At 36.3% G+C, this 15,781-nt stretch overlaps 2 protein-coding genes across 2 annotated transcripts in view; both read left to right on the top strand.

The window, feature by feature from the left end:
- The window catches only part of LOC140339971 (ATP-dependent translocase ABCB1-like), a gene marked incomplete at its 5' end in the record, with an annotated part of 159,370 nt that overhangs the window by 137,059 nt on the left and 6,530 nt on the right, over window positions 1–15,781 (top strand).
- On the top strand, window positions 3,827–13,509 carry LOC140339802 (ATP-dependent translocase ABCB1-like). The gene is made up of 11 exons (XM_072424702.1): window positions 3,827–3,920; window positions 6,780–6,867; window positions 8,172–8,187; window positions 8,628–8,741; window positions 10,369–10,539; window positions 10,649–10,810; window positions 11,249–11,497; window positions 11,879–12,031; window positions 12,138–12,242; window positions 12,351–12,428; window positions 13,370–13,509. The coding sequence occupies exons 1-11, from the start codon at window positions 3,827–3,829 to the stop codon at window positions 13,484–13,486; spliced, it is 1,347 nt and encodes a 448-aa protein (XP_072280803.1). The 3' UTR covers window positions 13,487–13,509.

Below are 15,781 nucleotides of genomic sequence, written 5' to 3'. Positions count from 1 at the left end.
ACTAGAAGATCGTACAATGGTTACAGGGCTATTATGTTCGGTGTGGATCCTATGTGTGCTTTACTATATGGGTTATAGAAATGCCACGTCCTTTTATTATGTTGGAGTGGAAACACAAACACTGTTGTTACAAGTTCTAGCATTCTTGTGCCTACTCCCAATTCCATTATCCTAACTAACAGTTTTCATGTAGAAGTTCTCTTGTTCTTTCTTGGTTCTGACATGTTCTGCTTCAACATTCTGGGAAATTACAAAACCAGAAGACATGGGAATATTAGGCTTACAGAAGTGATTTTCTAAAGTTACCACGGGGTATGTAGTCTTTGACAATTATTTCCTTACTGTTTTTATATACAGTAAATGGTTTCAGCATATTACCAGTCAAACAATTCATGTTTACTGCAATCTAGAAAGCATACTCAATAGAATCAAGCAGCTAATAGACACCCTTTTCTTGGTAACTGCCTCCTGCGCTCAGACCAAGAGAGCAAGGGGCAGCCAATCAGAGCTTTGCTGATTTGCACAATGCTGTCTGATTGGAGGTGATAGTGGACAATTTTTCAGTGTATTGCAAACTTTTTTTTTTTTTTTTTGTTGCAGGCAGGGGTAGGTCCTTAATTTGTAACTTTTTATTGCCGTGTTATTTGTTTAGATCAGATTAGTTCAGGATTTGTTTTTTGGCAAGTGTTTCTGGATTACTTACTGAATAGAGTTTTAATAACGATTTAAGTTATTATTAATAATTCACATATATTTTGTTGCTTAACATAGGAAGGAAATATAGCAGTATATATTATTATTAATATTATTTATAATAATAGAATTTAAATACTCACTTGGTGTTTGACACAGATAATTACCTCTGGCACAATAACCTTACCCTGCTTAAACCAATAAAACCTTTGTTTTCCTAAAAAACAATTTTGCTCTATGTAACCTTTCTTCTACTACTGGTAAATCAAGTTATTTGCATGCCAGGGTTAGAACAGTGCCTGCTTTACTTCTGGGCAGCTTGAATGTAAATACTTCAAGTTTCATTGTCCCTTTGCTATATCCATTGTAAAGCTTAGGGCTGAGTGTTGGTAACTGACCTGATGAAGAATGAGACTTGACACAACTGTGGAGGTTTAGAGGATCTGCAGCCCTTGCATCTGAGCGGCCCAGTAGCGCAGAAGGCGTTTTACTAATCCCAGCATGTAAACAATTAGATTTGGTGGAGAAGATAGGCTGACAAAAAGTAATTTTGACATATAATTCATACCGGTGATGATCTCATTGCACGAAGATGTTAATCTCTAAATTACCTTTATGTGGGGATTTTAAGGACTTTTTTTTTTTTACAAACATAGTACTAAAATAAGAAAGAAAATGTTTGCTTTATTGCACATGTCAATGCAAATGTTGTCAAGTTAGCAATATGGTGTGGTGTGTAAATGTATTGGTTGATCCTGACACCTATTCACACATTCTCATACCTACCACAAATGTATTGTGTAATAACCTACCATACGACAAAGCAGTGGTATGCACCTTGATTTAAATAAAGTGTTGCACGCCAGGGAAAGCCTACAGATTTCCGCCTAAAATCTTGAACAGGCTGGCAGATGTATTGAAATCTTGCCAGCAACAAGTATGTCAACAGTTCTCTTTTCCAAATTTACTCATACATATCTAAATAATCTTGTAACAAACTATTTTTTTCTATTTTTGTAATAAAGGAAAGGCATTGAACATATTGATGTTCTTACATCTAAATTAAACAAATAGATACATTCACATCTCAGGAAAAGCTAAAGCTATCTGGCAACTACTTAAAATGTATTCAGTTCTCTTTAAAAAGCATTGAATTTGACATTCAGCACAAATTATTTGGTGGATAATTTTCCATGCCCATGAGTTTGGCAATGGCAGTGATTGATTCTCAAATGAGAAGAATGTGTGCTGAAATTCACACAATAAATCCCATGGCCTTAACACCGAGGAGCACTGCTCCTCGTGAAGGCACAAAAAGGGGAAGTTTAACACTTATTGATGTAAAGAAGAACCCCATCCTCTTCTCGTATTTGTCCAGGATTCAGAGCTCCCAGCCTAATTTTTGTCTTTAACCCACAATTATCTTTGTTTTTTTTTAACTTTGTTTAGGTCACTGATAGGACACTGACTACATTCTCCAACCTTGAAACATAGTAGCTGCAGCAGAACTGAAATTTAGCAGGAAGGAACTTTAGCCTGGACACCAGGAGAGATAGATATCTAAATGGTCTTTTAGTACATTGGTATTAATATTATATTATTACACAGTAAATATATAGAACTGACATATTACACAGCACTTTACAAAGTCCATAGTCTTGTCACTAGCTGTCCCTCAAGGCAGGGCTCACAATCTAAGGTCCCTACCTCAATTATTTGTCTATAATACAGTCTAAGGTCAGTTTTGGGGGGAAGCTAATTAATCTAACTCCATGTTTTTGGAATGTGGGAGGAAACCGAAGTTCCCTGGGGGAAACCCGCGCAAACACAGGGAGAACCTGCAAACACCATGCAGACAGTGACCTGGCCGAGATTTGAACCCTGGACCCTGGACTTAGTGCTGCAAAGTTTCAGTTGCTGAGGCTCCATGGTTAAAATGATTTAAATCCAATGAATAAAATGAGGTTAACCAAGGACAGTAATGCTAGGAAGAAAATACCTTGATAATGTTGGATGTTCATTAGCCAGGAAATAAGTTGAGCTCTATCCTACTTGCCGCAGCCTCCAATGCACAACCTGAAAAAATAGTATTGTCAACCTGTCACACTATGGGGTGGGTGTGGTTTCTTCAATGCTTTTTATTAGATAGAGAAGAGGAGGGTGTAATGTTTTCTTTATTTTAACTGGGTTGATTTATTTTACATTCATTTCATGTATTTGATTATTCTTCTTTTTAATGGCAAATATTTGTATTGTTAAGATTTAAAAGAAACTTTTGTGTTTATGTTAATGAATTTTTACATAAAAAGTGATAACGAGAACAAAACTGGCGACCTAGAAATTTATTAGCCTTGAATTTATTAAGGGGAAAAGACTTCCATAACAATTGCTACTGATGCTACTGTTGTTGTGTTGTACCAATCCTCCTAATGTTTGTTTACTTCTCAAATTTTTAACACCACAGCTTTATAATTTTGACATATTTCTAAATAAATAAGATGGAAAACAAAGAGCTGAAAAACTTGACTATAGTGCTAAGGAATGAAAATGGTGAACTTAATGCCCAAACAAGTTGTTTCAAACTGAATTGTATTTTTCTAATAATATTTAACTGAATACAAATTCTTCATTAGCTTTCAATGGCATGATTTGTATAGGCATGACCTAACTTAACACCCCAACTTTCTTCTTCCTATCTAATTTAAGCCTAGCTTCTGTAACAAGAAACCGCTCCCTGTAACTTGTCATGATCAAGCTTCTAAAATTCTTGTAGGAGAGCTGCTGGCACTATTGGCACTCTCTATGCTACTACTTGCAACAGGCATTTTGTACAAATTACTGAATGATCCATCTATATATTTAACAGGATAACAGAGAGGATCCTGAGCCTGGAAGAGTGAGGATACTAATAAAGTTGCCAGTGCCTCCACCCAGGACAGGGTCTCTGTTAGCAGAGGGGCTCCTTTCCTGGGACATTAACCAGAAATAATAACAGTAATATAAAACAGTACCTGAGAAACCACTACACCCAGCTAAATGAACACACAGGCTGGAGTATTTGTAAGCTTTATATCTCAAAACAGTAATAATAGTTTGTGGACAGATTGATTGATGGTATCTTTTTTTAGAGGCCATGACTAGTATCCTTTTGACATTTCCTTTTTCAGATGGGTTTCCCGATCATGCTTATGACAACCCTGCCTTTCAACAAGATGAAAAGCTAGCAAGTAATGGGATAATAAAGAAGAAGACATACAAGTAAGGCACTTCTTCCTGTAACATTTTTTTTTCTTCTCAATGGTGATTTAAGTAGGGTCAAGCACTACTGGCAACTTCTCGCAAAAGGAAATCTATTTTCAAGACTGGTAGACTGTGTGGTGTCAACTGACAATATATTCCTCATCCCTTTTCTACTGTTCTTAATAAATCCTTTTATATTGACAGAAAATCAAGGGGTATAGATATTTAAAAAAGCACAGGCACCTATTAATGTTTTTAATTACTTTTTGACTAAGGTTAAACAAATGTTAGGTTGTACCCGGTTTTGAAATGAGGGAGTCACCCATCTTTTGCTTTGACCACATGATGTTAAATGGGTTTTTTATTTAATGATATAATTTTGGAACCTACGGGGTATAAAAGATAAGTATGCCAGTTCCACTGGGATCTGGGTTTTTCTTTATGGGGGTAAGAATTTTTATGTTTGCCCAATGTGAACCAGAGGCTGGATAATGCAAAGGGGCCAGGATGAACATACCCATTTTTATTAAATGTGATTGGTGTTGAGTGTTGGGACCCCGCTCCAGGCCATATATGAGGATAGTGTAAGGCATTTTTCATGGTGCCTTAACTGTCCAGGTTTTATTGGACAGAGGGAGTGATTTCCTAACTTCCTGCTGACTGACATGGAGACACGCAAATTGTGTCTTTAATTTTCTCTCTGGGTGGAAAACAAAGGGGTTGTTCACTGTCTGACCCCAAATACATTCTGTGGACCATGAGACTATATATTGCACAGACCAGTATCTATTTATCCTGAATAAATGGTTGTAAAGGGGCATTAGATGAATTGTGGGTCCAGAAATTGTTCTTACACAGTAGCCCCTTGCTAACCATCCCTTCCTCTCATACAGGGACAGACACTACTGCTGAAAGCACCTTAAAATGATGCATCTATCCATCTATTGTGAATGAATAATTGTAATTGGGCAGTAGATAAGTTGTAGGACCAAACATTTTGTTGCTCACTGATACAAGGACAGCTATTATCTACTATCCGAAAGTAACCTAAAATTAAACACCTATCAATCGTGAATACATTATTGTAATTGGGCTGCAGATGAATTGTGTGCCCAGAAATTGTTCTTGTACAGGGACACCTTGTTATCATCTCGTCCAATGATGAGGAAAGCTACTATTTACTGCCTGAAGGTACTTTAAAATTAGACAATGGTTTAAATATTTTCTGCTGCATTATAGGGATTCAAGCAACTGCCTTCCCCTGCTTCCCAACAATGCTGCTATTCAACAACATATATATTTTAAAATTTGTGTTATTTACTGGCCTAGGTAGGCACTGACAGATCAGTAATTAAGGCTTGGGAGTGACTTTCATAACATGCTATCAAGGTGGAGAAGATTAGGCAGAGTGACATTATCATGGAGATGGATGGTTTTTAATTTAGAACATGGGCGGATACTTTCGAAAGACGTCAAAACCAAGAACGAAATTGTGACACACCGGGACTGTTCATTATAGCGTTATGCTGTTCTATCATTACAATACTGAATGTTCGAACTCCCTTCAACACTCTTATGTGTGTTACTCATTCCTTTAATTATTTTCCTTCTGAGTGCTTAGCAGAAATGGCTTTTTCTTTTGCTCAACATGCTTGTGTAAATGACAGCTTTTCTGTTATTTGTCACCAGTGTTGCTTAACCCAGTGTAGGGTGCAATTTTCATTTGAGTTACTCTATAGGTGGTTTAACAGTTCTTTTTTTTTTCTGCCCCGCTACCTATTTTTAGACATCGAGACAAATGTATTGTTGTACTCCTGTGGTATTAGCTTTTAGTAAATGAATGTTCTTTTCTTTGGCTTATGTTTTTTCTGCCCTAATCGAATAATACTTGTAAAGATTAAATAAGCTATAAAAATCAAAGCAAAAAACATCAATTTCCATCTGGAGAAATTGAATTTAAAGGAACCTTTTTTGCTGCACATCTTTTTGTAGGATCAAAACATCACTTTAGTGTTAACATTCTGTTTATCTTCAAACGTTTATTTCATGTTCTCCAAAATGTCTTTGCTGACTCTGCCTTTGGTTACATCTTCTAATTTTAACTGTACATCTAAAACCCAAATGTATTGTTTTTCTATTTAAAAAAAGGGGCAAAAACCAACTCATGTATTCCTTCGCATCTGTGTCCTACTGGGGAGATTTTCCTGCCTTGTAGATAAAGGGCAATTTGTCCAAAGTGAGGGAAATCCTAAACTCTTACACAGCAGACAGGGATTTAACACCAGGTGGATCCTCAGGTCCAGCATTGTATGCATTTAGGTAGGCGCCTTTGGAAACAGCTGAAATCAGTTAACTCTTTCCGAACCTGAAAACAATAGGTCATTTTTAAATATACTTATTTCTTAGCTAATATATATGTTTTAAACATTTGAACACCACAAAATCTTTTATTTAGGGCTAAGTGAAAGATGTGTACCATATGAAAGAATGATTTTTTAGGGGAACAGTGACTTTTAATGCAAGCTTGCCAGTGTCGAATTGCCGGAGATACGCGGCTCGAAGTGCGTGATTATTTCAGTTGATAACTGCCACCTTCCATGACCTTCCTTGAGGGACTTTTTTGTCTCTTTCATTTTTTTTGTTTGTATTTATATCAACTTATAGCAAATAAAACAGAAAAATAAGATCCCATGCTCAGTGTTAAATGCCAGATGTTGACTCTGAATCCCTCAGGTCTTGTAAAATGCTAGTTGGCTATTCACTATCCACCCACATCAGACCCCAAACAGAACATATTCCATAAAAAAGAGACACATAATTTGTGTTTTTTTTTCTTTTCTCCAAAGTTTCTGCATTAAATATCACTCCTCCTCCACCTGGAGAATGTAATCAGAAGATCGTAGGCTCTATCGACATAGAAGCAGAAATGACAAAGTAAGTAACTACTATAATTGAATAGGTTTTCCACAAACAGGGGGCCTGATTTATTAAAGCTATCCAAGACTGGGGAAGATAGACTATCATGGCTAATCCAGGAAACCTGGAATGGATTGAAAACATTTACCATCTAATAGGAGTAGGAACGGGAGCTGGAGGTGATGTCAACAATGTTTATAGTGGCATCTGCTGTCATGGGTTGCCAGCGATCCAAAGCGGCTGATTACTACTGGCCTCCTGTATGACATTGGGGCATGCCTGTACACACTCTAGATTTTCACCTGAAATGTTCATTCTAGTGCATATACATTCCCCCTCCCTTCCAAGGACCTTACAAGGTCACCTTTCCAGAGAAGAGTTGTCAAGCACTTGGAATGTTTCCAGTGCTACTTAACACTCATATATGTCTGTAACCAGTTTTAGGATGGCTATAGAAAGTCAAATGTTACTTGGCAGGTAATGAGAATGACAGGCAGTGAATTTTTTTCCTCCTCACTCCCCAGATATCACTGTAACTTTCCATTTTAAAACAGAACCATGTCCAGTGAAACCTTATTCTTTTTACTTAAAATAATTGAATAATAAATAATTAAAAAATCTTTTTGACTTGGGATGATGACTATTTGCTTGTTGCAAATGAAATATAAATTTAGTTGATCTACTAAAGCAGTTTGGGCTCTTCATTGAAAATTCAGTGATAACCTTAGCCTTTAAAATCATGGTTAGAAAAAGTTCATTTTTTTGCTTTGTCAAGTTTTTGTGAATTAAAGGGACTTTTTTTACCACATTCACAAAGTTAAGTATATCACCCCTTGCAGACAGATGGGGGCGAGGGGCATGTATCTGTTCTAGTGTCTGAGAAGCAGAATAGTTCATGTGGCATATCCGTGGAGCTTCATTTGTTTGCCTAGAGACATAAACCTTCAACTGGAAAAAAAAGGATAAAACGAAAACTGCTAGCAGAGATAAAGTGCAGGTATATGAAGAATATCTAAAGGTGCCTGTTGAATATCTGCAGAAGCTCTTGTTGCCCTCTGCTATAACCCTATGCTTAATAGTTTCAACAAAATGTGGTTCTTCTTTTAATTGATGGAGTAAGCCTCCCACCTTACACACATTCCTACTGGCTAATGAGGCAGCCCATCAGAGCAAAAAGCCATTAGAAACAGTGGGAGTGGGTAGCCTTTGGCCATTCAGAAGAGTTGAATTTGAGAAATAGGAGCTGTGGTCACCTTGCAGTTGACACAAGTTGATACCAACACATGACTGACCTTTCTTTCAATTTTCTCCTTCTTATTAAGTGATAGAGTTGTGCAGGTAAATGCCGAAATATAAACAATGTATTACCATCATTTGCAAAGCTGCCACGTGTAGTGTCACTCTCCCAAGTAGCCATCTACAAGTTTAAAACAAATTTTCAGTCTTTTGAACTGTAGTAAACTGCCCCTTTAATGGAGATGCAGACACCTCCAAGAGCCTTTGTCATCTTTCAGATTACTTTGAAACCCCAAACCAGTAATATGCAAATATTAGGTCACAATTGGTTAGTTTACCTGCCCTTAACATGTATACACCAATAGTTAGAACCACAACATAGCAGGTGACAATTTTTGGTATATGCATATTACTACACTATGTGTTTCAGGTATCTTGGGCTTCTCTAGAAAATAATTAAAGGTAGCTGTGCAAGCATCCAGTATAATATGGGTGCTTTAAATATATGCAAAAAGCTAAACATTTCTTTTCCAATTCCATAGGTGTTTTTCTCTGTGCTCATTGGAACTTTTTCCCTTGGTCAAGCTGCTCCAAACTTGGAGAGCATAGCTAATGCACGTGGTGCTGCCTATGAAGTGTACAGCATCATTAATAAGGTAAGCTTATACACACACATTTTGTAGTTGCCTCTGTGGGGTGGCAAGAAGGGCCATGCATGTTGTTTGGAAGTTCTAGAGCTCTTAGGCTTGGGCTCACAATAAGCACTCAGTTTACACATGTGACATCTCTGGTTTCCACCAACAAAGACTAAGCCTAATTTGACAGGGATATATTTGTTGGAAGGGCTCAAAGCAGAACTCAGAGGATGACATGATAACTGAGATCAGGGTTGTCCAGCAATGTGATCAATGCCCCTGGCTCACTTTAAACAATAATAGCTGTCTTCACATTTATTGAAACAAGCTTTTTATCTTTTAGTTTTAACATACTATACCATTGATTTTCAGGGTAATGTTGGGCAAATTCTGTGAGTTACTATACTTGTATTGCATACCTGGTGAATGCCCAAATTAAAGAGGTTAGCCCTCTTGCTGCAGCCCTGGTGACCCTGATGTTGATGACAGAGGCGCTGGGTACCAGAGGGGCATGAATTCCCGTTGAAGCAGGTCAGGTAACAGACCAAGGCAGGCAATGTGCTGGCAAATGAAGTATAAAAAAGGTGTTTAGAAGCAGGTCAGGTAACCGGCGGAGGTTCATAACATACCAGAAGTCTAAAAACAAGCCAAATTTATAAACAGGTGATCAAGGTCAAGGAAAGCAAAACCAGAGAGCAATTCCCAGAGGCAAAAAAAGCAGTCCAAAAGCAATCAAGGTCACAAGTTGTTACACACAAAGCTGAAGGCCAGTCAGTAAGGCAATGAATGTGTTTAAATAGGCTGTCTGACAACAAATGGGGTAAGGAAGCATATGTGCGCACATCCATACACTGTCAGTGCCGGGACGTGCGCACTTTTGCACATAATTTGGGTAATGCATGTGTGCTCTATCCTACAGCAGTCTGTACATTATTTCTTGACTGCAACAAGAACTACATGTGCTCCTTCTAACATATATCAAAATGCCTATAAACCCAAAAGACAGTGAAATAACTGTGTGCACTGCCAAGGGTTTCATTTAATATTTACAGGATAACACTGGGATTCTAAACCTAAAAAGGCATGAAAAACTGTTACTAAGAAAATATTTGGAGCCAAACATATGTTCACTTCCTTATGCTGACAAACTAGTTTATGTCCTTGAATAAACTCTTTGTTATTCCCGATGCAACCCTGTTCACATTTATTTTATGTTTTAATTCTGATATAAAGATGTTACTGCTAGCCTAGCAACAGTCACTACACACAGTAGCCTGACATAATAATATGAGCACATACTAATTAGGAGAAAAGAATGGATTTGTTCAAAAGCTATGTAAAGTGTAAAAAGTCTCAGCCCGTAACAAAACATTACATTTATGATTCTTTAGTAAGATGAATTCTGATTAGTTGCTAATGGGTTACTACACGTTGCCCTTTGCTTGACCCTGTGTACCTTTATTCTGTAACTGCAGTAACCCATAGCAAGAAATTTCATTTTTTAATGGTGTGACTGTGGTGTAATAAAATAAATGACTACAGACAACACCTAAGCTTCCTTATTCCCATTGCTTAAATCTATATCTAAACGTAAGACAAAAATATGTATTCATTGAAGCAAAACTGAGCAATTGCAATTTCTGTTCAGGGTTTGGACACCATGGTGGGTGAGAGAGGAGCTCAGTTGAGTGGAGGACAGAAGCAGAGAATAGCTATTGCCCGAGCTCTTGTACGTAACCCAAAAATTTTGTTGCTTGATGAAGCCACATCAGCTCTGGATACACAAAGTGAAAGGATAGTACAGAACGCTCTAGACAAGGTAATATTTTTTTACATTTCTTTGATAAAGTATAAATCATTTGGGTTCCTGTTTAAACCACCATCATTATCCTATCAACAATAAAATGATAATTATTGTTTTCATCAAGGCTAGAACTGGTCGTACCACAATTGTAATAGCCCATCGACTGTCTACCATCCGTACAGCTGATGTCATTGCCGGCTTTCACAATGGTGTTGTGGTGGAACAAGGGAACCATGAGGAGCTCATGAAAAAGAAAGGAGTTTACTATTCCCTTGTAATGTTGCAGGTATGTGTGTGTTTAAAGAAAGAAAAATGTGCAAAGGGTAACAAATAAAGGTATAGTATAGCTACTGCTCTCCTGTTGCTCAAAATACATGAAACTTTTAAAAGGAAAAACAAAGTTACTGAAACTGAACAGATCTGATTAAGGGGAAAAGCTGAGCCACCTAGACAACCTCCACCCAACTAAAATTATCTTGGATGAGTTTATTTGTAGAATTTTATTATGTCACAGTATAGACATTTGTATTACTGAATATTTCCTAATTGGCTGTTATTGCACAGTAAATAAAATATATGAAATCGCTTACAGGAAAAGAAATGTATATATATAAACGGCATAACCCTCCATAATCCTTAAAGATGCATAGGGCCCTTTGTTTCATGTTTGTGTTGTGTTTCAGTTTAATTATGTAAAAGTTTAAATTGATTTGTTTTATATCAGAGCTATGACAAAAATGAAGATGATGAAGATACCGACACAGAGGAAGATGATGATGAAGAGGATGAAGGAGAAATGTTTGAATATGATGATAAATATGAGGCTGAAGTAGTTGCTCCTGATTCTCCAGTATATGCTAATCCGGAAATCCTAGGCAGAGACAATTTACATAGGGTTTCTAGCAGGAGAAAAGTGAGAAGATCTACTAAAAGAAAATCAAAGTCAAAGAAATCTGCAACCAAAGAAGAACAGGTAAAACTATGCTGAGTAACAGCAAGATTGAGGGACCACAGAGTACATAGTTTAAAAGTAATTTTTTGAATGAGAATTCTGCCTACCCCTATCATGGAATTTGTGCAGCCAAACCTTTTTTTAGCCTGAATTAGGTGATCCAATATCTGTGTCAATGCACAGACAGGGAAAAGATTTTTTCATATCCATTTAGAAAGCGAGACAGTATCTTACAGTGATTTCCAAATTGTGAAAACCTTGGCATGTAGCAGATCCCCATGAAAAATTGAGAGTAGCTCTAATCATTAACAAGAAATGATTGCAGTGCATTGGGCGCAGGCTGAATTTTGATTGATCAAAGTCTCCAAACTGAATTTTACCAAATAATTATGTTTATTGCAGGTTGTGGAAGAGGATCTTCCCAATTTCTCTCTAGGCAAAATATTTGCACTGAACAAACCTGAAACTTGCTATATTATCATGGGAGTTATTGCGGCAGCTATTTCTGGTGGTATATATCCAACCTTTGCTGTTATTTTTGGAAAAGTTATTGGGGTAAGTATTTTTTTTTAACTAATTTAATTACCTTAACATAACCTTATAGAAACAACTTATTCTATATATTTCACTATAAGCAGATTTCTTTTCTTTCGAATTACAGTCATTCAGCATTATCGATGACGCTGAAAGAAATCAAAGAACAACTTTACTCTCCCTGATGTTCCTTACATTGGGTGTGATCAGTCTAATTGTTTATATCGTCATGGTTTGTATACCTTTTTATTTTTTACATTTTTTCATCCTTTTGTTAATAAATATTTTACGTATACACCTAAAAAGACTTCATTATTAAAGATTTTTTTTTATTATTCAGGGTTTTTCTTTTGGAATATCTGGGGAAAATTTAACCATGAGATTAAGGTCATTATCATTTAAGGCGCTACTACGACAGGTATGTACTATTTTTACTATTTTTTTTCAGAAACATACAGAAGCAGTTTTTGGTGCCAAGATTTGCTGTTAAAAAAACGGCATATGGCTTTCTTTGCTTGTCATCAGCCAATCATGGGCCTGTGTCCTGTGACACTTTTTTTTTAAGTTTCACCTACACACACCCCTAAACAATACACCACCATGTGATTTTAGGATAACCTGTCCAGTCCAATCCTTCTTGACTTTAGCACTTTTGGTATTTGGATGGGTAATCGGTATCATTGCTTGCATATATCAGATATACTGCCATCAACTGTATTATGGTAATGGTCATGTTCTTCATCCATTATATTAAATATTCAGGATGCTGTATGAAAATATGACAGCTTGGCCATGTCATTGTCATTTTCTATCACTCCGAGTTAAAAAGACACAGCTTTGGTACAAATATGGTCCAGATCCTTTATTGTTCTGCCTTCAGATTGTTTTCATCTCTTGCCTTGGCAAGCCATCATTTCAAAAATTAGTCTTGGCCAATAGTCTTGACCTATTTAGGGTCATACTGTCTATTTTAAATTGGATGACTCACCTCCCAAGAATGACTGTAAGTAATGGAAAATCTTTTCTGCAGAGACATATAAAAGCAGCAAAAATGGTATTTTGTAAAGTGGGGAAAGGTTAGAACCTCTATAAAGTATTTATTACCATCTGTAACATCTATTTACATCAGTCCCTGCCCTGTTTCCTTGTGTGTGTGTGTGTGTGTGTGTGTATGCATATTTATTTTTATATATATATATATATATATATGTAGAGAGAGAGAGAGAGGCAGAGAGATGTTTATATCTTATTTCATTAATGTAAATAAATAAGTAATTGATTTGTAAGAAGTATAATAAAATATCTGCTGAATACTGTAAAAACATTGTCAATAAAAGACAAATTTGTGTTTTCTAACAGGAAATTGGGTTCTTTGATGATCACTCTAATGCAGTTGGAGTTTTGCTAACCAGGCTTGCAACAGATGCTTCTCAAGTCAAAGGGGTGGGTATAAAATATAAATCCAATATATCATAGTACTGACTGTTATTTACCCACCAGACAACTGATGGATATTTGTACCACTTTATAATTAAAATAAAACAAAAAACTGACTTAGAGCTCTATTTATAAAACAGGGAATCAATTACGGCCATCGAAATACATGGGCCATGGAATATTCCCACAAAGGAAATGTCTGATTCCCTTTGTGACTCTTTCCGTTCCTCTCTCTGTCTTCTCGTATTGTTTATTTAAAGAGATAGTCTGAATAAATACATCTTCTGCTTTGCTTTTTCTTTAAAATAAAGCATAATGTTCTAGTCCAGTATCTTAGTGAATTTGTATTAGTTTTTAGAATGCAATAAAGCAGAATGTGCAAATAAGTAGACTCTGTAAAGTTTTTTTACATATTATATGTGGCAGAGCAGATTCAAGATTCTCATTATGCAAAACTAAATTCCATACCGGTTAACAATATAGACAGCAGATCTCTATATTACCAAAAGGTATACAATAAAGAGTTCTATATCAGTGAATGATATACACAGCAAAGTCCTATATTGGTGAAGGGTATCAAAGGGGAGCTCTACACTGATGAATGATATACAAGGCAAAACTCTATAGAGTATAAAAAAGAGCTCAATACCAGTGTACTGTAAACACAGCAGAGCTCTATATTGGCAAAAAGTATAAAAAAGAGCTCTATACCAGTGTGCTGTAAACACAGCAGAGCTCTATATTGGCAGGGATTTTATAAAGGATAGCTCAATACTAGTGAATGGTATACACAGCAGATCTCTATATTGGCAAGAAGTATAAAAAGAAGAGCTCTATATTGGCAAGGAGTATACAAAGGAGAGCCTTCTATTGGCAGGTAGTATACAAAGGAGAGCTGTATACCGATGTACTGTATACACAGCTAAGCTCTATAATGGTAAGGAGTATACAAAGGGGAGCTCTATATTGGCAGGGAGTATACAAATGAGAGCTCAATACCACTGTACGTTATACACTGGGGAGCTCTATAATGGCAAGGAGTATACAAAGGAGAGCTCTATAATGGCAAGGAGTATACAAAGAAGAGCTCTATATTGGCAGAGAGTATACAAACCAGAGATCTATATTGGCAGGGAGTATACAAACGAGAGCTCTATATTGGCAGGGAGTATACAAGGGGGAGCTCTATACCGCTGAATGGTACACACAGCAGAGCTCTATATTGACAGAATATAGAAAGGAGAGTTTCTATTTTTGGTGGCTAAAATACCATTAGAACTGTTCTTTTGTTCAGTATAGAAATTCAGGAAAGAAGAACTATTTTAACTGTAATGCTTTAGGTAAAGTTTTCTTCTAATAGTCCATCAATGTCCTTTTTTAAAAAGAACCAATTAAAGCTGACACCAGCACTTAACATTCTTCTCACATGGAATATTCCTCAAACTTTCTATGTGGGTACACTTGTAATGTTTCATCTTTTTCAAGGTTATATGCATACAGCTAATGTTATATACAAGCATACATTAAATCCCAAAAAATACCTGCCTGCCCATGTGTGTAGAAAACATTCTACCAACACAAAAATTTTAATTGAAAGTAGAAACAAGTGAAATGTGTGGATGTATCACTTCTTTGGTCTCTCTACTGACTTCTATGATCTTGACACAGATAGGTCGTACCCGGTAAAATAGAATATATGTCAACATATTGTACTATGTGGTTTTCTTACAAGGCCTGTATATTCCTTGCATTCTCACCATGTTTAAAGTACAAATTTAATAATGTATTCATATATTTTTAATATTCATACAGATCACAATAATGTATTCATATATTTTTATTATTCATACAGATCTCAACAGAATGTGTTGAAAATATAAGAACTGTGGTATCTCTGACAAAGGAAGAAGCATTTTATGAGCGCTATAATTTAAGCTTAATTGGCCCCTACAAGTAAGTCATATCTTGCTATGTTAAATTAAGTTTTTAAATACATCAGTTTTTTCTATGCATAACCTAAATTACTAGACAGATAAAAACATGAAAACAAGTGGAGGTTGATTGACAGGTCTGTGTTTCACCCATATCATTCCATCTAGTGCCGGCATCTTCTCTTCTACAGATCAAGCAATTTTTTTCCGAGAACAGTTAAAAAGTTTAGTTGTACTTCAATACTTCTAGGCCACAGACCCAGACAATGCCTGCAGCAAGTGATGCCAGATAAAAGACAAAATTCCTCAACTGTTTATAGATCAGCAGTTCAAAATATTAAAGCCACTACATCATCAGAGAATAGTTATGGTAGCCCACCTATTTTTTTAGGATTCAAAATTG

Source organism: Pyxicephalus adspersus, chromosome 10, assembly GCF_032062135.1.
Source record: "Pyxicephalus adspersus chromosome 10, UCB_Pads_2.0, whole genome shotgun sequence".
NCBI classification, from domain to species: domain Eukaryota; kingdom Metazoa; phylum Chordata; class Amphibia; order Anura; family Pyxicephalidae; genus Pyxicephalus; species Pyxicephalus adspersus.
The sequence above is the reverse complement of the archived record's forward strand: the minus strand, read 5'-3'. Positions and strand labels throughout refer to the sequence as shown.

Coding starts and splice junctions, on each gene's coding strand:
- LOC140339802 (XM_072424702.1), top strand. CDS start 3,827: ATGACTAGTATCCTTTTGACATTTCCTTTTTCAGATGGGTTTCCCGAT. Junction 3,921..6,779: donor ACAAGATGAAAAGCTAGCAA/GTAATGGGATAA, acceptor TTTTCTCCAAAG/TTTCTGCATTAAATATCACT. Junction 12,032..12,137: donor TTTTTGGAAAAGTTATTGGG/GTAAGTATTTTT, acceptor TTCGAATTACAG/TCATTCAGCATTATCGATGA.